Source organism: Parasteatoda tepidariorum, chromosome 2 (assembly GCF_982258835.1).
Source record: "Parasteatoda tepidariorum strain Cologne lab strain chromosome 2, Ptep-v5.0, whole genome shotgun sequence".
Lineage (NCBI taxonomy): Eukaryota > Metazoa > Arthropoda > Arachnida > Araneae > Theridiidae > Parasteatoda > Parasteatoda tepidariorum.
Window position 1 is genome coordinate 26582632 of NC_141756.1, and position 26239 is coordinate 26608870.

The window sequence follows — 26239 nt, forward strand, 5'->3', positions numbered from 1 at the left end:
TGTTTCAAAGGCAATATTACAAAAAGTAATAAAGATTAAAAAAATTAACCTACATTTTCGTGGATAGGAAAGATTGAAAAAATTATTAGTATTTTTTTTTAATTGATCACTCCGATTCTTGAACAAGAAAAATCGATTCAAAGTATGACAAGCCCGCCATAGACTTTACATGTTAAAAGCAGAATTGAGGAGTCTGCTTGGTGTAACACTTTTCTCCCGGCAACCACGATTGTGGACCCGACTTTCTGATCATTTGAGCGCGCCCCTTGTTTTTTGTTCGCCAAGGTCTACAGGATATATTAGCAAAAATTACGAATATTATACTGTAATTGTCTCTTGATACTGCATGACTGCATGATAGAATATTAATCTGAAGCTTTTAAGATATCTCTGTAACAATCAAATCATGCTACATTATTAATTATTATTAATTTAAGTAGTTGTTAAATTAAAATATTTATTCGATTTAATTAATCACGAGTAGACTCTTTTTTAACACCTTTGCATCTTGAAAAGTCAGTTGCCAAAAAATTGAAAATCTGAAAAAAAAAAAGTGTTTCTTACATAGTTTTCTTCGCCTATTTTCAGCATAATTTTAGAATCATGAATTAAAGCTTTTTTCACATCTTTGCATCGTATGAATTCAGTTGTTTATAAATTAAATAGCATAAAAACATTAAAAAATTGTCTTTACTTAAATATTTTTTTCGTCTTTATATTAATTTATATAGTCAATAATTAAGTTCAGGGATGGATTAAGGGAAACAGGCTACTGGGACTGCAGCCTAACGTCCCCAATATTAGCTAAACCCCTCCATTAACACGAAAATTTAAAAAAGTACCAAATAAAACTGATTTTTGTAATTTTATTTTCTTTTTCTTTAATTTTATTGTTTTTTCATTATAAAATTGTATGTTTTAGTCATATTAAATTTATAGCAGTACCTTGACAAAAATATAACGAGTTGACAAAAAGTTAGTGATATTTTTTAAAAGGCTGTCTTTTTTTCAATTTACTTAACATTCCTATAGAAGTATAGTTCTTTGATTCTTAATATATTTCTTTGATTTTAATAGCAACCAAAAATATTGCTGCTACTTTGAAGTGCTTTTTTTAATACCTATTTTATTATTATAATTTAATTTCACTTTAACTGAATCCTCAAAGAGGTTTTTTAATTAACTGTTGTCTTATAAATTTGACTAATTTTAGCTTCTTCTGTTTATTTTATTTGAATTTTCGGTATTGTCCCAATATGCGATCTACGTGTGAAGTTACTTTAAAAAAAAATTGAAACTGATTAAAACAGTTCAATAACAAGGTATGACCTCTTAAAAATTCGTCTAAGTTTTGCTTTTCTAAGTAATTTTGAAAAAAAAAAGAAAAAAAAAAAGAATACAATAGTGATAATGAGAGTAATAATTACCACTATCTATAGATTATAATATGTTTTATTTTTTTGTTTCTTTTTCTCTCGAAACTGATTAAAACAGTAAAATTAAAAAAAGGCATTCCTGCAACAGCCCATTGTAGGCCATGAAGGCTGGCTTAACAATTCTGTGACCAACCGAATGAAGATGGCCATGTGGCAAGCAATGCGCATCAGCTGTCGTTACTTCCCAGACAAGCTGGTACGCATCGATCTGAAGCTGGGTGGACTTAAGGCCGCCACCAAGGATCGATCCTAAGTCGTTTCAATCATAGACTCACTGCCATCATAGACTGTACATTACTCACTGAGCCATCGTGACTCAACTCGTACAATAACAAAATATAATTCTTTAACAATTTTTTTCGAATACGAATAATAGGAACACGAATTCCTCCGATTTGTAGAATAAATTATGTATTGTTATGTTATTCATAAACAAAATGATTTATATAACCAAACGACTGAGTATAATTTTTTGACTTGAAAAATTTTCTATACTCAGAAATTTTTGAAAAATGAAATTTTGCTATAAATCATGAAAAGTAAAATGTATGAATCATTAGTTATATTGTCTTTGAGAGTGAAAAAGTATAAGTATTTTTTTATTTATTAATATTTATTGTTTGTAGATAACTAGAAAAAAATATATTTCGAACTTGACTAAGTTAAGACAATTGAACATTGTAACTTGTGAACAGAGTTCAAATTCTGGTTAAAGCAATAGCTCACTGCAAAAGGTTTTCGAGGCTTTTACGCAGCCACGCTACTGGATATTCAGTTTCACTCATAAGAAAAACTAGACAATCGGATCCCGCTTTAACGAATTAATTGGGATTGAAAGTTTTAAAACAAAAGTTCAAAACAAAATACAAAAAATTTCAGCTTCTGTTTATATAACGGCACTAATATGCTAAATACACAAAAATATCCGTAACTGGAAATTGTACAAATTTTATTCAGCAACAGGAAATAATGTGAACTTTGAAGGCATTAGTTCAATTCCCTTGAGAAATTGGAAATCCAAATTTTTGAAAGAATTTTTCAATTTTATTTTATTTTGTAACCGTTGTTGAACAGCCGACCCAATATTTTGGGTTTACGACTACTAATGCTCAACTCCGTAGCCTTACAATTTTGAACCCTATCCAGAAGTATTAGGATCAAGTATTGGGAGAAATTTGCCTTACGGGAGGACTTTTTGATGTAACTAACCCGCAATTGCGTTACACGAGGAGGAAAACCACGAAAACCTCCCTCGGTTAGCCTGACTTCAAAGGGACTCTAACCCATGATCCGTCTACCACTGAGGATACTTTATGACAGCATTGTGATCGGTGTGAACCGGATGCGGAATTCGTATCGAACAGCCATGTTCGAACTATCTCTCGAGGATTTTTCAATTGTATATTTTGAAACTTGGTCCCAAAATTGTCTCACAAAATATAGGGCATCCAAAAGTCAGTCTATTTTTTTAATTTCTCAACATTTCGTCCAATGATGCTATAATTTTTACTAAAAGCAATTTTCTATTATCATATTTTTCAAAGGAAGGATACCAGTACCAAGACCTTGTTACTGAAATACACTAACGCAATTCGCAGGAAAAAATTGCAGCAGTGTACTAGGAAAATTTTTCCTGCAAGTGTACTAGTTTAGTGTACTAAATTTTACTTTTAGATTGTGTACTTGTTTGTGATTTAGTGTGTCAGTTTTCATTTTAGTGTGCTAGTTTTTTTAAGTGCACTAGTGCAATTAGTGTTGTTTTTTCAGTTTTAAACTGAAAGATGAGCGCGGACATGGATAATAATTTTTTTTCTGTTTTGTATTTTCATAGACATATCGAAGAAATGTCAAAATATTTAAAAAAATTTATATAAAAACATTGTCAATAGATATAAAGTTATTTTTATTTTGGTTGTTGAAATGATTTGTTCATTCGATATTTATTTTTCATTCAATAAGTTGTTAATTCGATGTTTATTTTTCATTCAATAATTTGTTAATTCTATGTTTATTTTTCACTCAATAATTTGTTAATTCGATGTTTATTTTTCATTCAATAATTCGTTAATTCTATGTTTATTTTTCATTCAATAATTTATTAATTCAATGTTTATTTTTTATTCTATAATTTGTTAATTCGATGTTTATTCTCTGTTGTTCGTTCAGAGTATTAAATAATAGTTTTTTAAATGAATGAAAAAGAAAAATTTATTAACTATTAAAATACCAAAATATATATTTGCTTGTAATTGGAGCGGCATGAGAAAACAATGTATAAAAAAAGGCACATGAATTCCCATCTGCGTCAAAGGACTAATGTCAACTAATTTTTTAGTTTTTTTATTTCTTTTTAATGCATAACATGTTTTTCTGACAATAAATCCAGTATTTATGAATTATAAGTAAATATTTGCACTAGATTTGCGTCTTCACGATACCACAGGGGTCGTTATACAGAGTCTCATCTGTGTTTACGTATAGCGTTCACTGTTCACATAAAGCGCATACATGAGCATAAAGCGTTTGTTCTTCTAGAATAAAGTGTATTAAATTAAAATAAATGATGTTTCAAAAGAATGTCACCAATTATAACTGTAAGAGGAATGGAATTCAATTGAGTAGAGTTAAGAGAGAAGACACGTTCTGAGAATGATTTTTTGTTTGTTTCAGGGTGAAGCCATCCTTTCGGAGGGCTGCCAAGAGAACAAAATGTCCTTCACAAGAACATCCTTTAAGTCTGCTACCTATCACTATACAGATGGTAAGACACAACACAGTATCTTTCAAAGTTAACATATTATTTTATTTGTTGAATAAAAAAGCACATCCATTTGGTTACTTCGTATTTGCTGCACTCTGTTGATTGCCAAAAATACAAATTTCGTGCATTTTTAAAGAGAGATTGGGAACTTATTTTGCATATAACGATATAGATTTGGTTCTGAATGTGTTTCAGCTATGGAACCCTAAGTGATGGTGTCTCTTTTGTCGGTACCCCGGTATCATAAATAAAAATTTATTAGCAGTTGTATATATACTTACCAAACGAAGAATGGATCATGGGTTAGAGTTCTTTTGCCACGAGGCTAACCGTGGGAGGTTTAAATGATTTTCCTCTCCATGTAACGCAAATGCCGGTAAATTCCATCAAAAAGTCCTCCACGAAGACAAATTTTTCCCATAACTTGATCCAAGAGTTCTCTTGTCTTCTGGATTAGGTTCAAAATTACAAGGCTATGGAGTTAAACATTGGTATCTTAAACTCAAAATTGGGTCAGCTGTTCAACGACGGTCATAAAATAAAATAAAATTTGTAATCGATACATGCATATAATCATTCTGAATTATTTATATACATTGAAAAGCTCAATGAGAAATATTTACTTATTAAATTTTTTAAAAATGCATATGCTTTCCATAATTTATGAAAAAAATTAATTAATTTAATTAACAGTTATCACTAATTCATTAACATATGTTAGATGAATTCCTCAAACTCAGGTTCTCTTTTATTTTTATTTTCTCATAATTTTCTATGTTGTTAAACATTAATTTTGTCACGGATACTATGTTTATACCAAAAAGTTTTTTTTTTTAATTGCTAAAACACTTGATTCTAAATCATCCGCTTCCTTGCATAGCAGATGCATGTGATTGGAGCGCTGTGAGAAAAAGAACTTGCAAGCCATTCAAACAGTAATAAACTTTACAACAATATGGAGGAAAAAAAATTCTAACAAAAACCATGAAAACAAAAGAAAATCAGTCTGTCTACGTTAAGTACATCATCTCTCTTGCCTCCCAATATCGATTTATAAAAGCTTTCTTCTTTCAAAGAAGGATACTTCGCTAAAATAGTTTTTGTCAATTTCGAGAATCTCTTTTATTTTATAACCGTCGTTGAACAGCCGACTCATTTTTGGGTTTACTACTACCAATGTTCAACTCCGTAGCCTTGCAATTTTGTACCCAATTCAGAAGACAAGGAAACTTTCGGATCAAGTATTAGCAGAAATTTTGAATTCGTGGAGGACTTTTATATGAAACTAACCCACATTTGCGTTACATGGAAAGGAAAACCACGAAAACCTCCTACGGTTAGACTGACGGCAAGGGAACCATTTTCCATCTATCTTTGAGAATATTTTATGGTCGGTGTGAACCATGTGCGGTATTCGTGTCGACCAGCCATCGTTGGGATTCGAACCCGGTTCACCTCATTGGAAGGCAAACGCTCTATCGCCTTTGGAGTAGCTGCCACTACAAATATTAAATGACAATTCCCTAGTATATAAGACATGTTAACTTGATTCCATTATGAGGTAATTTTGATAGATGAAGGTTGACGTAGTCGATTTATAATTCCCTTCATTTGTGATCCGGTCAATAAACAAAAATTAAGAAGAGAAAATTGAGCGAAATTGCTTTAAAAAAATAAATGAAAAAACATAATGATCGAAATGATATAAATAAATAAACACCATAGTTTGATTACCTTTACCTTTTGATAGATGAAGGTTGACGTAGTCGATTTATAATTCCCTTCATTTGTGATCCGGTCAATAAACAAAAATTAAGAAGAGAAAATTGAGCGAAATTACTTTAAAAAAATAAATGAAAAAACATAATGATCGAAATGATATAAATAAATAAACACCATAGTTTGATTACCTTTACCTTTTGATAGATGAAGGTTGACGTAGTCGATTTATAATTCCCTTCATTTGTGATCCGGTCAATAAACAAAAATTAAGAAGAGAAAATTGAGCGAAATTACTTTAAAAAAATAAATGAAAAAACATAATGATCGAAATGATATAAATAAATAAACACCATAGTTTGATTACCTTTACCTTTTGATAGATGAAGGTTGACGTAGTCGATTTATAATTCCCTTCATTTGTGATCCGGTCAATAAACAAAAATTAAGAAGAGAAAATTGAGCGAAATTACTTTAAAAAAATAAATGAAAAAACATAATGATCGAAATGATATAAATAAATAAACACCATAGTTTGATTACCTTTACCTTTTGATAGATGAAGGTTGACGTAGTCGATTTATAATTCCCTTCATTTGTGATCCGGTCAATAAACAAAAATTAAGAAGAGAAAATTGAGCGAAATTACTTTAAAAAAATAAATGAAAAAACATAATGATCGAAATGATATAAATAAATAAACACCATAGTTTGATTACCTTTACCTTTTGATAGATGAAGGTTGACGTAGTCGATTTATAATTCCCTTCATTTGTGATCCGGTCAATAAACAAAAATTAAGAAGAGAAAATTGAGCGAAATTACTTTAAAAAAATAAATGAAAAAACATAATGATCGAAATGATATAAATAAATAAACACCATAGTTTGATTACCTTTACCTTTTGATAGATGAAGGTTGACGTAGTCGATTTATAATTCCCTTCATTTGTGATCCGGTCAATAAACAAAAATTAAGAAGAGAAAATTGAGCGAAATTACTTTAAAAAAATAAATGAAAAAACATAATGATCGAAATGATATAAATAAATAAACACCATAGTTTGATTACCTTTACCTTTTGATAGATGAAGGTTGACGTAGTCGATTTATAATTCCCTTCATTTGTGATCCGGTCAATAAACAAAAATTAAGAAGAGAAAATTGAGCGAAATTACTTTAAAAAAATAAATGAAAAAACATAATGATCGAAATGATATAAATAAATAAACACCATAGTTTGATTACCTTTACCTTTTGATAGATGAAGGTTGACGTAGTCGATTTATAATTCCCTTCATTTGTGATCCGGTCAATAAACAAAAATTAAGAAGAGAAAATTGAGCGAAATTACTTTAAAAAAATAAATGAAAAAACATAATGATCGAAATGATATAAATAAATAAACACCATAGTTTGATTACCTTTACCTTTTGATAGATGAAGGTTGACGTAGTCGATTTATAATTCCCTTCATTTGTGATCCGGTCAATAAACAAAAATTAAGAAGAGAAAATTGAGCGAAATTACTTTAAAAAAATAAATGAAAAAACATAATGATCGAAATGATATAAATAAATAAACACCATAGTTTGATTACCTTTACCTTTTGATAGATGAAGGTTGACGTAGTCGATTTATAATTCCCTTCATTTGTGATCCGGTCAATAAACAAAAATTAAGAAGAGAAAATTGAGCGAAATTACTTTAAAAAAATAAATGAAAAAACATAATGAGCGAAATGATATAAATAAACAAACACCATAGTCTAAAAATTTAATAGGTCACCAATGTGGGGAATTAATTATCGATTATGCCAACCGTCATCTATCAAGAGGTACCTTTTGATAGATTACGCTTGGCATAGTCGATTCCCCACACGCCTGAGCCATTGCGGCTCCCAAGAATCTGTTTATGCAAAATGCACGAGATACTATTATAAATGTTAATGCGGTATAGTTGTTGGGCGAGACAATCATGTCCATTCTCCAGACGAAATGCCTCAAACTTATTTGAATTTTGCTGTTACTTAAGGCAGTAAAATTAAGCGTTAATCGTTCATTTTATTACCTCGTCAGCCTGTCTGGTGCTTTTATAGGAAAACCCCAAGAAGTTAAAGAGAAACCTCATTTAAGACGATTCATTTAATTAACAACGATGGGGGAAATCAAAGAATTCTATAAAAAATTTCTTTGTTGCTAGGCAACGGAGATGAATTTGATAAAACTGTCCGTGGAAAATGTATTATTTAACGAAAATTTTCCTTAAACCCTCTATAGTGGTTGTTTTCTGGAGCAAATAAAAGAAAGCAGCACTGATATCAATATTACACCAAAGACGTGTTGGAAGCATTATTCAGGCAACCGTATATGTAAGCACTTCCAAGATTTCGAGTGGGAAATTCTCCGTTAAGTCGTGTTTTTAGTTTTTTCGGAGTATCATAGATTAACAAAGATTTGATTCATTGGTTGAGGACTGCACCTATCTGGATATACTATTTGTAAATAGAACAGACGTTTGAAGGTTACGCAATTTTTCCACTCTCCACACTTTTCCCATAACCTTCCTCATGGTTTCGGCAAATTTTTTGTTTCTTCACGGAAGTACGTTTCAGTTAGAAGTGAAACTATAATTTGTCTACGGTAAGAACTCCCCTCGCTACAAAGTCTGAGGCCGTCTTCTGCTGTGGAAACAAGAATAGCACTTTTTAGGAAGGGGAACTTCTCTTCAATCTAACACAGTAAACCGACGAAAAAGAGTCTCTTTCTCTAACTGACCCGAGCAAAAACCCGAGCTAAACAGTGACCCCACATCCCTACTTGAAATAGTTATACCTCATTACCATAGTCACCACCAGATGAATGACTGGGGGAGTTCTTACTTTAGACAAACTATATACTGGGGTGGGAGAAAAAGATGAACAGAAAGCACGGCAATGGTGAGAAGAAAGCGTGGGAATTGGGTAAATTTTATACCCTTGTGACGCCTATTTTATTTACCAAGAGTATAGCACGTTTAGAGCGAGATTTCATCGTAATGGACATCGATATTTTGTTTCCATGTTGGAATAAATGCTTAGATTCGTATATTCATATATTTATCTCTGCGTGCTTTTCTATCAGTTAAAAATTGACCTTTTGGATACACCTTACTTTTTTTTAATACATCTTTCTTTTTGAAAGAACTTACTTTGGATATGTGTAATACTATACTAAAAATAATAATAAAAACATAAGTAACTTGAATGAAATGTCACAGACCTGTTTGCAAAAGAAATCTCTCTTTTTAACCAGTTTGCAAGTTTTTGTACATTACAGCTTAGACGCCCGTCTTTTTGTACAGTTCTTTTTTTATCTTCAGACGCTCTAATGAACACAATGAGGTCAGTTAAAATATCATCTGTCACTTGATGGGTTGCAGTACTTTCATATGATAACGAGTCTATGTCATTGAGTAGATATAGGAAGCCTGGTAGCTTTCATACACCTATTGATGGACATAGGCTCTTCATCATATGAAGCAGCTGACTCCCTTGATGAATGATTAATTGATTGAATAATTTTTATGTAAAGATTACGGTATTATTGTACATTTTTTTAACTTCTTAGACGCTCTATTGGATAACGGTGTCAGTTACGTCGTCCTTTGTGACATCAAGGGCGTCAGCAGCTCTAAATGATGAAGAGCCTATGTCCATGAATAGGTGTATGAAAGCGACCAGGTTTCATAGACCTATTCATAGACATAGACTTTTCATCATATGAAGCAGTTGGCACCCTTGATGATTGATTGGTTGAATGACTTTTGTATCACTGCTTTATTGCATATTTATTTGTATTATTATTTTTTAATTTTTCAGACTCTCTAATGGACACAGCGATGTCAGTTAGAACGTCATCTGTCACATCAAAGGTGTCAGCAGCTTCATTCGATGAAGAATCTATGTCCATGAGCAGGTCTATAAAAGCGACCAGGAGGGTCGGTGAACTAGAAGAAGATAATATTTCCTATTCAATGGCTTCCAAGAAAACGAAACTAAGCTCTGCTTATGAAGCTGATGAATCTAGTTTGTCGGCATCCAGTTTCGCCAATCGGGCGATTCGCGGAGATACCTACAGAACAGATTCACCAATATCAGACATCAAAGTGAGTACTATTTTAATGTTTATTGTTGATTATTATTGGGTAATATGATTACATCAGTAGCATGAGAAAAAAATGACCATTTGCCATACACCTAACCGTGGATCAGCATCTTGTTTCACTTATGTTTATCATAAGGTCCAAGTTAAAATCAAAATGAATGCCTGAATTCCACAGATGTACTACACAACAAGTGATAAATGTAAAAATTAATAAAAAATTTACATATATGCAGAGGTAATATAAGCAAGTTTTGAATAGTTCTTAATAGAGGGCGCTGGAAGTCTAACTATCATCAGCGTTTCTGCGAAAATAAAATGACTGAAGAGCGGACTCACCTTAATAACACTTTACCGCGATGGTCGGTTGGTTGTGTATTTACTGCACATAAAGCATAATAGTTTTGGTCACCACGATCTCCAGATCTTATATCCATTAGATTTTTTTTTCGGTGGAAGTTTTCCAAAAGATCACGTGTATGTGCCTTCAGGTTCGAGCACCATGTCTGATTTTAAAGTTCACATCGCAGCTGCTATTACCAGCATCGATAAAATCATACAGTACAAAGTTTGGCCAAAATTACTTTTCTGACTTGATGTATTCCGTAAAACAAAAGGAACGCATATTAAACACTTCTTAGGAATGAATTGAAAACTTACTTATATTACCTCCGAATGTACGTAAATTTTTACATTTTTACATTTATACATTTATATCATTTTTAGTAATGTACCTATGAAGCTCTGGAGCATTCATTTCTACTTACCCGGTAAAGATAGAGGAATGTTGGATTAGTTGATGGTCAAATCACTGACTGCAAAAAATGTACCTTAAGAAATCTATATTTAAAAGAAACGGCGTAGATAACATAAAAATACCCAATTGGGTGGCAAGCAATGAGTTAGTGTGCAAATGTTTTAGTGGATTGTTTCATATAAAAATTAATGCTTGATAAAAAGCAATCAATGCTTTAAAAAGTCAATTTTAAAATTAATTTAAAAGTGCTTTAAAAAGTCACCCATGTAAAAAAAAATGTTAGGTGGCAATGGATTAATGTCTTTTTAGCACATCAATTAGAAATAAAATCACCGTGTAATTAGAAATATTTAATACGAAATCTATATGAAAGGAAAATAACAGGCCAGGTGGCCTAACGGTTAGCGTGCCTGAATGAGAAACAAACGGCTGCAGGTTCGAACCTCGCCCAGGGCAAGAATATCTCTCCCTATGCTTTTCTCTGTGTGTTCTCTATTATGTGTGATGTGTGAATGTGCCCCCCCCCCTATGAACCGCTATCTGAGGCAGTGTGGGGTGGGAAATGTTGCTCACCCTCACAAGCTCACCAGGCAACGCAAAATGAGTAACACTTCCGGCACCTTCCATAGCGAAGAACAATAAGTTCAGTGCCAGCCTTTAAAAAAAAAGAAAATTACAAGCATAATTAGAGAATATCAAAATGGTTGGCAGATGATTTGTTGATGTGTCATTGTTTTATCTCATTATTCCATAAAAAATATCAATGATTGATAAGACGATATTTAATAAGCAACAAATACTTAAGAAAAAGTCACGAAAGTGAAGGAAAAATATTAAAATGGTTAATTGACATGGATTAATGTGTCATTGATTTCAGCACATATTTTCATGAAAAATTCATTCACTGATAATAAAGTTCATTTAGTGAATTTCATTTAAAAAAAATTACAGAAAAAGCATAAAATATTCAAATTGGTTGATAATTGATTAGCGTGTTTTTTTAAAAATTTATTTTGAACTTGTTATTTTACCTAATAATTCGATCCAAATTTGAAAGAAATCATGAATATTGACTATATATATATATATATATATATATATATATATATATATATATATATATATATATATATATATATATATATATATATATATATATATATATATATATATATATATATATATATATATATATATATATATATATATATATATATATATATATATATATATATATATATATATATATATATATATATATATATATATATATAAACTTTTTAAGGCTTGAATAAGGTTAGAATATGGTCTGAACTTAAAATAAAATCTCTATTTCTTACGGAAACGGGAATTACCGGGAATTGAAACCAAATGTTCTTTTATATTAAGTTTTTACAGAATATTTGAGATTTTTTTTCCATTATCAAAACTAATTAAATCTCCTGTTTCGAAAGCTCATAAAACTTATAATATTGCGGATAGCATATAGAATCTCAAAGTTGATTTAAATCGTTATGGAAAAATTCCAGATGCAATTTTCTTTCATGAATGAAAGTTATTTTGGGTATCGCTTATGAATCAAGTTTGATTATCTCAGTTGACATATAAAATACATGTGATCTTGAAAATTTGACAAATTCTGACACAATTTGAGGTAGGTGTAGAAAGCTGAAGAGAAACCAGTTTCTCGCATTGCTTGCAGCTACAACTTGTTGCTATTTTTAAAGGAATAGAAGATTCGATATAAAATGCATTCTGGGAAACAATGCCAAACCATCTTGGCACACACCTCTAATCACCGAGACCTTCGAAACCTAAATAAAGTTAGAGAATGAAGAGGAAGATCTGTCTGCAGAAAGAAGTAGAAAAAAAATTCCATTTCCACCCGGGAACCCTTGTTTAAGCTTTTCTCTGTTGCATTCTGAAAGGGACAGAAGCAGTTGCCTGACAACACCATCTGCTTCAAACGAATCATTCTTTCCTAATTAGAATAAAAAACAATCATTCCGATCGAATAGTTGCTTCGATTTCGTTCGACCATGTTTTCGATCAACTCTGCCCTTCTCCAACTGGACAAAAAACTGGAAGAGGACAATAAATTTAACGAATACTTGAAGAAAACCGAAGCCGTAACTGGAATCGAACGACGAAAATTGGTTCTCACGACATGCTTTATCCTTGGTGCTATGGTAATTATCGGATATGGTGCACAACTGGTCTGCAATGGTATTGGCTTCGCTTACCCAGCTTACTGTTCGATTTTGGCCATTGAAACCCGCAACAAAGAAGATGATACTTTGTGGTTGACCTATTGGGTTGTGTTCGCTGCATTGTCCCTTGCAGAATTTTTCTCAGATTTCATCCTGGCTCTAATTCCTTTCTATTGGTTCTTGAAGTGTATTTTCCTTATGTGGTGCTTTGTGCCTTTCAAAGTGAATGGTTCTAGAATCATCTATTACCGATTTATCAGGCCTGTTTTCCTATCTCATGTCGGACATCCAGAACCCGAGGAATCTACTCCTAACGACGAGCATGAGAAGTCCTCATAAATTGCTAGTCCAAGAGATGCTCTGTTTTTCAACTTAAGAGTGAGAAGATACCGATGAGTATTTGTGACTGAGGAATAATGCGTTTTTACTGATAGCATTTAGAATAGTGTGATTGTTCTTTTGTACCCTTCGTCAATTCCTGGTGATCGTAACTGTTCTTTTGTACCTATTTGGATACCATACCTCATCCAATGTGAAAAACCATGTTATTAACTATTATTTTTTCTAAACCAGACTTTTTAAACTTCTATCACCGAAGTTTATTTTTGGACGTGGTATGAAGATGAATAAGAAAACTGAATATTTTGTTCGTAAAGAACGGAATTTATCAGCGAACGGTTTCGAATAAATAATGGTTGTTACCTTTTGTTCTAGTCAGTATCGATAACGTCACCTGTACATAAATATACTAATCATGAATCTGTGATCATTAATATGTTTTAGGACTGTAATTAAATATTGATTTACTGAATAATTAGAAGATATTATCCTTTTCTCACTTATTACCTGAAATATTCAGTCCTGTTTAATTGAAAATCTGAATTCTTTAAACGTATTATTTAATCTCTTATATTTAAAAAAAGGTACTCTAATATATTGATAACAAAATTGTTTTTAGATTATTACAAAAATTATTTAATTTTGTGTATGAAGAGAATTGTTTTTAATAAGTTATTATTTACAATGTGTCAATATTTTACTAACAATTATAAAAGTTTTAATTTCAGCGTAAGTATATTAATAATGTATTTGTTAGAAATCAAATTTGAAGTATTTTTAAGCAGCTTTATTTCTAAGAAAGATATCTTGCAAAAAATCCATTCTTTAATTTTTACATCGTTTTAATTGTTATCAGATTAAACTAACTATTTTGTTTATCAAAGACAATAAAAAAATAAATATTCAAATTTTTGGCACTTTAAAATTATTATTTTTTTATTATTTATTATTTTTTTAATACTGCGTATGAGTAATAAATTCCATTAGTTAACTATTAGCGGAAAAAAAATATTATGAAGTTTTAATGCTAAGGAATGAATTATTTTTAAATAATTTTTTTCACGTTTATTATTCTGTAGACACATTTGAATTTTAATAATGCATTAATGATGTTTCTCTTAAACATAAACATTTTGTCATTATTGTTAGAGTGTTTGTGAACAATGAAAATAAAATTTATTTGATTATACAAATGATTTTGAGTAGAACCTATGAATTATTTTTTACCATTTCTTATTTAAAAGTTAATGTTTTCAATTTGAGTATTGATCAGAAATATTAGTTATTTTAATGGTTAAAAGTTTTGCAGTTCTTTTCCATCAGTTTCATAATTTTAATAAACTTTTCTAAGAGCTCAAACCTTTCCAATAGCTTTTTAGTGATTAAATAGTTTTAATAGTTTTCCTGTAATATATTTGATTGACTTTTATTAATTTTCCTTAAAAATATTATACACAAATATAAAGTTTCTTAATTTATATTTATACAATTTTAATTTAAAAATAAAATTTTAATAAATTTTTAATGACAAATTCAATTACATTTAATCATTTTTCCTTGCTTATAATAGTTAAAATTTTAAACAATAGCGTAACTTTAAAAGCTTAAAAAGCTGTCTTTTTTGAGGTTTTTGAATATGAAAATATTCTAAATATAGAAGAAAGATATTTTGTGTATTATGTATGCTTAAGTGCAAAGTTATCATCAAAATGCTTTTCACTGTTAGATCCCTTGATATGGATATTTTAATGATTTGTTTTACTCTTTCAAGTTATCTTTTAAAATAAGTAATCTCTTTTTAACTATATATGATTCGAGTGTTAAGACAAAATTAATTCTTTATTGTAAAATTCTTCAACTAAAAGGAAATTAAGTCTTATTTGGAATTTTTTTTTTCTTCAGTAGATTGGTTTTCCTGTACGTAGAAATTTCTTCGAAGAAAAGTATTTTTATTTCACTGTAAATATTTTTATAGAAAACTTATTTTTACAGAGTTTACGCTCGCTTATGTTTACTCCTACTATATTGAGAGATTTTTTTTCACGGATGTTTTTTTTATTTTTTCTTCACTGCAATAAGAGTGCTTGCAAGAAGAAAAAATATTTACAAAGAAAGTGAAGTTATTTCCTACTATTTCACTGCAATGTGAATACTTGAAAAAAAAAAACTTTTACAGAAAAGGTATAATCACGAAATTTACCTCTTACTATTTCTCTGCAATATGAAACTTGCAAGGAAAACAATCTTACGGAAAAGATATTAGTCACTGATGTTACTTCCTACTATTTCACTGCACTATAAGTACTCGCAAGGAAAAACAACTTTTACAGAGAAAGTACTGTCGCTGAAGTTACTTCCTATTATTATACTACAATAGTGCTTGCATGAAAAACAACTTTTACTGAAAAATACGGTCACTGAAGTTACTACCAATTATTTTACTGCAATATAAGTATTCGCATAGCAAAATAACTTTTACACAATAAGTAAAGTCACTGAAATTACTTTCTACTGTATCAGTGATTTTTTCGCGACGACGATTTTTCCTATTTTTAGAAATTTCATCAGCTAAAAATATTTTCTATTTTACTACAATATACGTACTCACAAATTAAACTGACATTTACAGAAATTAGTACAGTCACTATAATTCCTGCAAAATCGAGTGATATTTTCTCTTCACTAATTATTCTATTACTTTGAAATTTCGCGAGCTAAAATAATTTTCAATTTCACTGCAATCTAAGTACTCGCAATGAAAAATTACTTTTACAGAAATTAGCACAGTTACTGAAACTAACTCCTGCGATATTGAGTGATTCATCTTCATCGAGTCTTTTTGATTTTATTGCAATATCAGTACTCGTTAGTACAAAAAACAGCTTTAACAGAAACTAATACAGTCACTGAAGTTAATCTTTATTAAAATGAAGGATTTTCCCCTTGCAATAGATTTTTCTTTTCTTTTCTTTCTCTCTTTTTTTCTATCCTTTTTTTTTAAAAAATTTTGTTATTAAAAGAATTTTCTGTTTCTCTGCAATATAAGTGTTAATCAGAGAAAAAACCTTATGTAGCAAAGGAACAGTTATTAAAATCACTTTCAACTATTTCACTGAAATATAATTACTTGCTAGGAGAAAAAAAACTTTTACAGAAATTAGTATAGTTGCTGAGAAAAAATTTCCCACTACATAAAGTGATTTTTTGTCGTGGTCCTTTTTTTTAGGAACTTCAACCAATAAAAGTATAGACTTTTTCACTTTAATACAAATACTTACTAGAAAAATAACTTTTACAGAAATTAGTATAAACTCTGAGAAAGTAATTTCTAATATATATATGTATATAAATTTTTTCGCGCCGTAGATTTTTTTTCTTTTCGAAATTTCATCGGCTAAAAATATTTTCGATTTCTCAGCAAAATAAGAGCTCGCAAAGAAAAACAACTTTTACTGAAATTGGTGCCGTTACTGTAATGAATTCCTATTACGTTGCGTGATTTTTTATCAACGTTACTTTTCACTTTTTAGAAATGTCATCAGCTAATATACTATTATCTATTTCATTGCATTATATGTACTCGTTAGGAAAGCAGACTTTAACAGAAGTTTGTATAGTTACTGAAAGTAATTCTTTCTGTATTAAGTAATTTTTTTAATTTTTTTTAATCGTTGTCGTTTTTTTTTAAAAAAAAAATTCATCAACTGGAGGTATTTATTTCATTTTAATGCAATTACTTGTAAGGAAAAAAAAACTTTAACCGAAATTATTATAGCCACTGATGTTAATTCTAATCGTCTTCTTAATCGTTCTTCCTAATCGTCGATTATACTCTTTTTTTTTCAGGAATTTCCTCTACTAAAAGTATTTTTTACTTTACGAATATTCACTAGGAAAAATAACTTTTACAGATATTAATTCCATTACTAAAACCACTTTCTATTATATCGAGTGATTTTTCATTTCCTAGGAACTTCATTCACTAAAAGTATTTTCTTCACTAAAAGTATTATTGGAATAAATTAATTCCTTCTACATTAAGTAATTTTTTCTCTTCACGATTTATTTTTAAGGTCATTGGCTGAATGAGTATTTTCTATTCCATTATAATATACTGTCATGCGATAGAAAAAAATCATCCTTAAAATACACATATCTCTGTTATTATAACTAAAAGAGTCTTTCCTATTTCATTGAAATATACTATCGAGCAATTGAAAAAACATCGTTAAAACATATGTGCTGCTATTATTAATATCTGTTGCTTCACAACAGATTTCAAGAAAAATGGCTTTATAACTATTTTCATTCTATTGCTAATGTTATAAACTAAATAATAAAATAGCATTTCAAGAAACACAAAAAATTAAATTAATTTTTAAAATTTTTTTTTGCAATATTTTAATTATCATTCAAAAGTACCAAATATATGGATATCACAATTTTGAATTTTTTTTTATCACTTACTTTGATTTTTCTCAATGTTGTACAGTCATTGAAGCTAAGATAAGTACAGTCATTGAAGCTAAGATTAGTACAGTCATTGAAGCTAAGATAAGTACAGTCATTGAAGCTAATCCTTACTATATCGTTATTTTTAATGACAGTCAGAAATCTCATTTCAATTCAATATAAGTAACAAAAAATGTACAAATAAGATACATATACGATGTTTTGACAGAGGAAAGTGTCTAGTTTTGCTACAATCGTAAAATATCGAAACTAAATAGTTGTTTTTGATAAAAACTCTTTAAAGATATATAAAGTATAACCATTGAACTTGAATAGAGAAAATTTAAATAAATAATCCCAAGAAATAGAAGCGATAGGATATTACTTGATTAAAAACGTTATTCGCTTCAAAAATATACAAAATGGAGATAATAGTCGATATGTTTCAAACGCTCAAAAAAAGGCGCCCATCTTTAAGACTTGCCAGACGTGAATTAAAAGAAACAATATCAGCACCTGTCTTGCATATTTCTGAAGTGAATGAAGTTTTTAATCAAGTAATAGAGAAAAGTGTTTGTTTTGAAAAAAAAAATGGATTGATGTAAATTTTAAAATCAAGGATTTATACACGGATTCTGCATTCATCTCACATAATATAAGTTTTTGGAATTTTAAAAAAATTTAAAGAATAAGCGATTATAAATATTGCAAGTCTAAAATTTAAATTTAAGCTGTAAAAACAAGTTACAAATTAGGACAATCACAATTTAAGAATGTGGATTAAATAGCATTAAAATTGGATTAAACTTTTCTTATCCTCTAATATTCTTTCTGCAATCCAACAAGCACATTGGTTTTTTTTAAATCTCGTATTTCTCATTCGCCATCTCGTATTCCCGTATCCTCAAATTTTACGCCAAGACTTCAAGTTTGAAGTACTTACAAGAGAAACTAGGGAAGTGTGACTCGCCAATTTTGAAATAAACTAGTGGGATGTATGCCTTATAAGGAATAATTTTAGAGGGTAACATTCGTTTTGGCCCATAGAAGGTCCTGTGAGAGATAAAAAATAATTCAATATATAGAATAATCGGTATTTTATTACTTCAATGCAGACTATTAGTTATTGTAATTGTCTCATACTCCAATTAATTTTTGTTACTTTCACGTACTATATAATGCATATTTATTGTTAAAATTGATTTCAAAAATTTTATATATCTGTAGTTTTTCAAAAAAACCTGTTAGGTAAATTTAAAAAAAAAATTTGACATTAATTTTTTTTCATTTTTTTTCTTCAAAAAACTTTCTAAATTAATTGGAGTATATAATTGCGAATTAATAAATAAATTAATAATTAATTAACAATTAATTAATAATTAATTAACAATTAATTAATAATTAATTAACAATTAATTAATAATTAATTAACAATTAATTAATAATTAATTAACAATTAATTAATAATTAATTAATAATTAGCAATTAACTAATTTCTGATCAATTTATTAATTAGCAAATTAATTAATTACCCGATTAATTACAAATTAATTGGATTTTGAGACAATTACAATAACTAATAGTCTGCTTTAAAGTAATAAAATACCAATTTTTCTATATATTGAATTATTTCTTATATCTCACAGGACCTTCTATGGGCCGAAACGAATATTGCCCCCTAAAATTATTCCTTATAAGGCATACATCCCACTAGTTTATTTCAAAATTGGCGAGTCACACTTCCCTAGTTTCCCTTGTTAGTCTAACAAACTATTTCAGATACATTAGTGTCAGGGCAGGGTGATTTAAAATAATCTGTAACAACAAAACCAACCTTGTGTTGGAAGAGTAAAATTTCGAACTTTTTTGCAATAACTTTCCAATCAGTTTTGCCAATCATCTTTTGGAGCAATTTGAAATTTAAGTTTAAATTTACCTTTTGGGATTTACATTGTCCACATTACCTAAACCGTAACCATAACTTATATTCATTTAATACGCATCTTTAATCCAATGATATAGAAGAACGGCCGTTGATGTGGTGGTATATGTGAACGTGGACTTCGATATTGTTTGGTTAAGCGTTGACAACAGATTAGAAAAAAGAAAAGAAAAATAAATTCGATTATTTTAATTATCTTTGAGTCTTCCATATTGATATATATATATATATATATATATATATATATATATATATATATATATATATATATATATATATATATATATATATATATATATATATATATATATATATATATATACATACAAATTAACATGAAAAACATGAATAAAATAAAAAACTAAATGGTAGAGAAACAAGAATGGTAAAAGCAAATAGTCGTTGTCAAGACACATCTATTGCTATAAATGCGATATTTCTGAATAAAGAATAATTATCCTAAGATAAAAATTATTCTTTATATGTGTCGATATCGCAAAAAATCTTATGTTGTAAAAAAATCATGAAATAAAAGAAAAATGTAAAAGGAAATCAAACTTACCGGCGTGAATTAAAACGCGGTTTAGGTTTAAAAGTACAATAATAAAACAGTTAACAAAAATCGCGAAGATGTAAAATATTGCTTATAGCTTGAATCGAATATAATAAAATTAAAAAAACATTTGATCGAAGAAGAAGAAAAAAAAATTTTTTAGGTAAAATATTAGTGCTGCCATCTATGAGAAACAATTAGTAAAAAGGTAATAAAATTGAAATAATAATAAAAATGTTTAACGGATTGAATAAATTAGCAGTCTTAAAAAAAAAAAAAATCATTTATAGGGAAATTAATTTAAAAGTCAGTCTGTCAGGATAGAAAGCCGTTTATAGACTTATCCTTCATTCATAAATTCTAACATAATTTTACAGAATACACATATCCATCTTTCATAGGGTGACTTATTTAAAAATCAGAGCCTGCATACAGGAATAGAAAATCGTTTATAGGTTTTATTCTTCATTCATACAACCTTACATAATTTTAAAGTATACACGTATCACCTGCATTCATTTGGGGTGGTTCTTTACGAACCAGAGCCCATTCCACTTAAACAAAAATAATAAATAAATAAATAAATAAATAAATAAATAAATAAATAAATAAATAAATAAATAAATAAACTGTTTATTATACTGGACAATTAAAATTAAAATAATTTTAAGAGGCTACAAATATTAAAAAGTAACTAAAAAATATTTAACTAATCCAGTATAAAAGGTCATACATCCAAACTATTCCGTCCAGTGGCTTTAGGAATAGTTTATCATAGTTAGTTCCTACCTTGAAAAAATCAGAGCTTATTCTTAAAACAGAAAAATTAAATAAAAATTAAATATATATATATATATATATATATATATATACACACACATGATATGTTACGGTGAATGTCCGAAATATTTGTTATATCCAATTTTACATTAATTTATTCGTTAATATTATTACATTTATTTGATATATTTATATTTATTCTATATTTTAATACTTACTGACGATAGATTAGAAGAAACATCAGTGTTTGGAGTATCGGGTAAATGTATACCGGGCAGTGGCACTTAACCTTAAAAAAACATCAGTGTAGGGTATACCGGGCAAATGTATACCGGGCAGTGGCACTTAACCTTAAAAAAACATCAGTGTAGGGTTAAAATATTGAATAAATGTAATTATATCCACGAATAAATTCATATCAAATAGAATGTAATAAATATTTCGGACATTCACCAAAGCATATCTGTGATTGTCGACATACACCGGTGAGGGTCCGAATGTTCAAGAATGTAATGAAATATTCGATCTTTCACCGACGCATTTGGTGTTTGTCGACATTCACCGGCGAAAGTCAACAACCACCGATTTCGGTCTTTCGCCGTGATATATAATATATATATATATTATAATTAATAAATAATAAAAAATACCATCCAATACTCGGCACCAAACAAAATTAGTCTCCCATATTCATTAGCACATTAAAGCACAATGTCATTAACGAGTAAAAAGATAATAATAATAATAATAATTTTTAAATAATTTTTATATAATAATAATAATTTTTGAATAATTTTTATTATTATTATTTTTATAATAATACTATTAATTTTTATTAGATTATTGTTATTTTGAAATAGCAAACTATTTTTAGCAGAAAAACTTTAAATAAACTCGCCATAAAAATTATTATAACCATACGAAAAAACAAAGAATAGTGTTAGAAAAGAAAGTGTTATAAATGACAAAAATTAGACATATACTTTCTTGTTTCATGTACTCGATAGTTGCGAACTTTTCGATTCTATTTGATGTAATTTATAAAAAGCGCTCTCATTTTTTTTATAATTATTGGAGCCAAAAATAGTTTTGAAGCAATAAAAATCATCAAAAGGAGTAAAATAAGTTTTTACGGAAAAAATTATAATTTTAGTTTTCCCTATAAATTAGAGCTGTTTGAAACGAGAAGAAATGTCAACTAGAATCTGTACATAGAGTCAAATAAATAATAAACTTAAATAATAAGTTAAAATAATAAATAATAATGTTTTTTTCACTTTAGAGATATAAATTATGACCAAAATAATTTATGCTATGAAAATATCATAAAAATAAATTAATTTCTTAAAAATAAAAGTTTATATACATAATTTTTATTTTTCAAAAAGTAATTTTGATTTTTAGGATTTATTCATCGTAAAAATGAAATTGCTAAAATTGTGCGAAGAATCTTTTACGTTCTTTTAAAAATGAAGGGAAATATTAGTTTTTTTTGTTTAGAATTCGGCAAAAAATGCGTGATGGGGTCTTGATTGCAGTGTACCAGCATTATATAATAAAATAGTTATGTCCAAGTTTTTATACATTTATGCACTTTATTTTAATTGCAAAGTTAAGTTGCAAAATAAGTTCTCTCAACAACTTATGGATAATTCAAAGCTCCATCTTTCTTACTTAAAATATCTGATAGATGGCAGCACCACGTCTCAAGCTTTAAATTCCTTTTGAATTTTTCCGTTCCCATTTTACTTGTTTTATGTTTCCTTAGTTTTTTACTTGTTCTTCTCCTCTTTTTTTTCGCGTAGGAATGATTGTCGAATTAGATGGCTCCCGTATTTATTAACTATTAGATAAGAAAATACCTAGTGGGCTCCGCCCCCTGTGCGCTTTCGCACCCCAATCCCCGAAGATTGATATGCACTCTTATATGGCTTGCTTTGCAAACCATGTCCGCTTTGCTCGCTAAGTTAAACTCATTAACAACGTGTTCAAATGTAAATTTGAAAGAAATGTAATCAATTATTATAATTTTTTAAAAATTCAAATTTTTAGTCAAAGATGAACAGTTGAAATAAAATTTTTTAAATTCAAATAAATGTCTGGCAATAGAAAAAATTGCAAAAATAAAATAATAATTATTTACTTAAAAAATACCATTATAAATTTCAGAACTTCAGGCAATCATCGTAGAGCTATTATTATTATTATAATGAATAAAATTATTTTGAATAAATTTATCATTAATGGCCTGCATGAGTATAATCAAAACATAATGTAGTTTAACTACGTTTAAATATAACTACGTTTGTTGTTACGAACTTTCTGTTTTTAACATTTCACTTCTTCCAAATTTATTTGTCACTTTGCATCGGCTTTTTATTGTCCACATGAGAAAAGATTTTTGATTCAGAAATTTTTAAGCTTGTACTTTTATGGTTTTATGTTTATGGCAGTTAACATGCTTTATATTTCAATTCTTTGTTACTGACGGGAAAAAGAAGGAAACAAAATGAAGTTTCTTCTTTGGTCGCTGTGTAAAATAAAAAATATAGAAGCGTTTTAAGAAAGTGTTATACACAAGCGTGCGAAAATATATATATATATATATATATATATATATATATATATATATATATATATATATATATATATATATATATATATATATATATATATATATATATATATATATAGTAGAAAAAAAGTATAATAATGAATGTTTTTTCTATGGGAAAATATAGGAGTGTTTCTTAAAATTATTATTAATTACTGGCTTATTATTTTCCATATAAATTATAAGTTACGTACTCTTAATAATTTGCATAATAACTTTGATTAGCACGCTAATTTTTTCATGCACGTGATGAAAACGAGAACTCTGCTCAAATTTCATCAGTTTGCAAACTTAGCATAAATTTCTAATTTTTGTTGGCTCTAGAACGCTAAATGTTAGACCTTCTTTCTGTGAAACTCCGACTTTGTAAATGTATTGTATAAAGAGAATTGTAAATAAATGCCTATATAATGAATACCTATTTAGTACCTAGAATAAGAAAGGTGGTGACTCAGGGGATGCCTTGTGATGTGAACGGGATTCAAATCCCAATGGTGGCTGATCGATACCAATTTCGTGCCTGGCTCGCACCGACCATAATGCTGACATAAAATATCCTCAGTGGTAAATGGAACATTAATTAGAGTCCCCTAGCAGTCAGGCTAACCGTGGGAGGGGTTCGCTGTCTTAGTGTAAAGCAAAAGCTACTTGCTTCCATCAAAAAGTCCTCCACAAAGGTAAATTTTTCCCAATACTCGATCGAAGAATTTGCTCGTCTTTTGGATTGAGTTCAAAGTTGAACATAAGAATCGTGGGAGTTGAACAGAAGAATCGTAAACTCAAAGAATTGGGTTGGCTGTTCAACGTTGGTTAATAAAATACTTAGGATGAGAAAGGTGGTGGCTCAGGGGATAATGCCCTTGCTTTCCAATGAGATGACCTGGGTTTGAATCGCCCTTGTAAATTCCACACCCTGATCTCACTGACCACAGTGCTGATCTCTAAAATATCCTCAGTGGTAAACGAATCATACGTTAGAGTCTCCTTGCCATCAGGCTAACCGTGGGAGGTTTTTGATGTTTTCCTCTCCATGTAATGTAACTGCATGTTAGTTCCATCAAAAAGTCCTCCACGTAGACAAATTTCTCCGGATACTTGAACCAGGAGTTCTCTTGTCTTCTGAATCGGGCTTAAAATTATAAGTATACGGATTTGAGCATTAGTAGTCGTAAACTCAATAATTGGGTCGACTGTTCAACGACGGTTATGAAACACAATAAAATACTAACCGGGGACAGACAGTGAGTCCGGAGCTTTTCAGCTACCCGTGATGGCCTGGAATGTGAAATGTAAAAAAAATGTGAAATGTAAAAAAAAAAAAAAAAAAAAAAAAAGTAAATAAATAAAAAAATAAATAAATAAATAAATAAAAAAAAATACCTGTGACGTAACTAGCTATTTTATATTGTACTGTTATTGTCGATGTCCATTCTTTGAGTCTGTAATGTAACGCTGCTAGTTTATCTATGTAAAATTAAATTGTCGCTACTAGGCCGGGATAGCCTGGTCAGTGGGGTGCCGGGCCCATCACCAAGAGTTCGTGGGTTCGGTCCCCGCCGGTCGAAGACTCCCCGTGTAGTAAATGGTGACTGATGCACGTTAAATCTGTCGAGTCTCAAAGTCCTCCATGTTCCCATAACAAATCAATACCTCTGGGGGTACCGATCCAGGAGTTTTCTTGTCTTCTGGATTGGTTCAAAATTACAAGGCTACGGCGTTGAACATTAGTAATCGTAAACCCAAAAATTGGGTCGACTGTTCAACGGCGGTCATAAAATAAAATAAAATACTAAGAATGAATTGTTTTTATCATATTATTATTCAAAATCTTAAATTAGGTTTTATTTCCGACAGTTAAATTCACAATCCTGAAACCGTATTTTGTCTAGTTATAAATTTGCCCTCATTGTATATACATAAGCTGAAAATGAATATAAGCTTTGTTAGGTTTTTTTCCTATGAACAAGTTTTCCAACATTAACTCCGCCCCCTTAAAAAGTTTCTTCTGCTCCGAAATGATTTTACGATAGCAAGAAAGCTCTGATATTCGCTAAGATGGATGAGAGAATTTATATTTTTGATGGTAAAAAAATAACTCAGACATTTGCTTTTTGAATGTGTAAAATCTAAAGAAATAACTGTAAATCTTGTTACAAAAGGGTTAAATTTTTTTATAAAAGCACCCAACGGGATAAAGACAATGCATGATAGATTCAGGGATGGTAATTTTTTCTTCTGTCGAAAAAACCACGCGTAGAAAATGTGTATTTTTCACCCTATGTTGAGAAAATAGAAGTAAAGCTATTTCGAAAAGAAATATCAAATATTAAAAGAGTTCCTTTTAACCTGTTAATAATTGCAATCCATTATTTTAAATAAGCAAAAACTGGAAAGCAACAATTGGAAGATAAAGAAAGAATGATTTTCTTAAGAACTTAAAACAATAGTAATTTTAGAATATTTTATGTAAATAAGTATTATAAAACTTAATTTTATAATCATCTGATGAATTGCCGAAATTTTATCAGAGCTACT

At 29.3% G+C, this 26239-nt stretch overlaps 2 protein-coding genes across 5 annotated transcripts in view; both read left to right on the forward strand.

Moving 5' to 3' along the window:
* LOC107442351 (protein Obscurin) overlaps window positions 1-26239 on the forward strand; it is a 281510-nt gene that overhangs the window by 95376 nt on the left and 159895 nt on the right. For all 4 annotated transcript variants that reach the window (XM_087157050.1, XM_087157049.1, XM_087157051.1 and 1 more), the window contains 2 exons: window positions 4107-4197; window positions 9775-10061. In XM_087157050.1, the coding sequence (XP_087013176.1) occupies window positions 4107-4197; window positions 9775-10061 (378 nt within the window). The remainder of the gene's footprint in view (window positions 1-4106; window positions 4198-9774; window positions 10062-26239) is intronic.
* LOC107445045 (receptor expression-enhancing protein 5) lies at window positions 12496-14556 on the forward strand. Its single transcript, XM_043048739.3, has one exon. The coding sequence runs from the start codon at window positions 12854-12856 to the stop codon at window positions 13361-13363; it is 510 nt and encodes a 169-aa protein (XP_042904673.1). The 5' UTR covers window positions 12496-12853; the 3' UTR covers window positions 13364-14556.

Coding starts and splice junctions, on each gene's coding strand:
- LOC107445045 (XM_043048739.3), top strand. CDS start 12,854: ATGTTTTCGATCAACTCTGCCCTTCTCCAACTGGACAAAAAACTGGAA.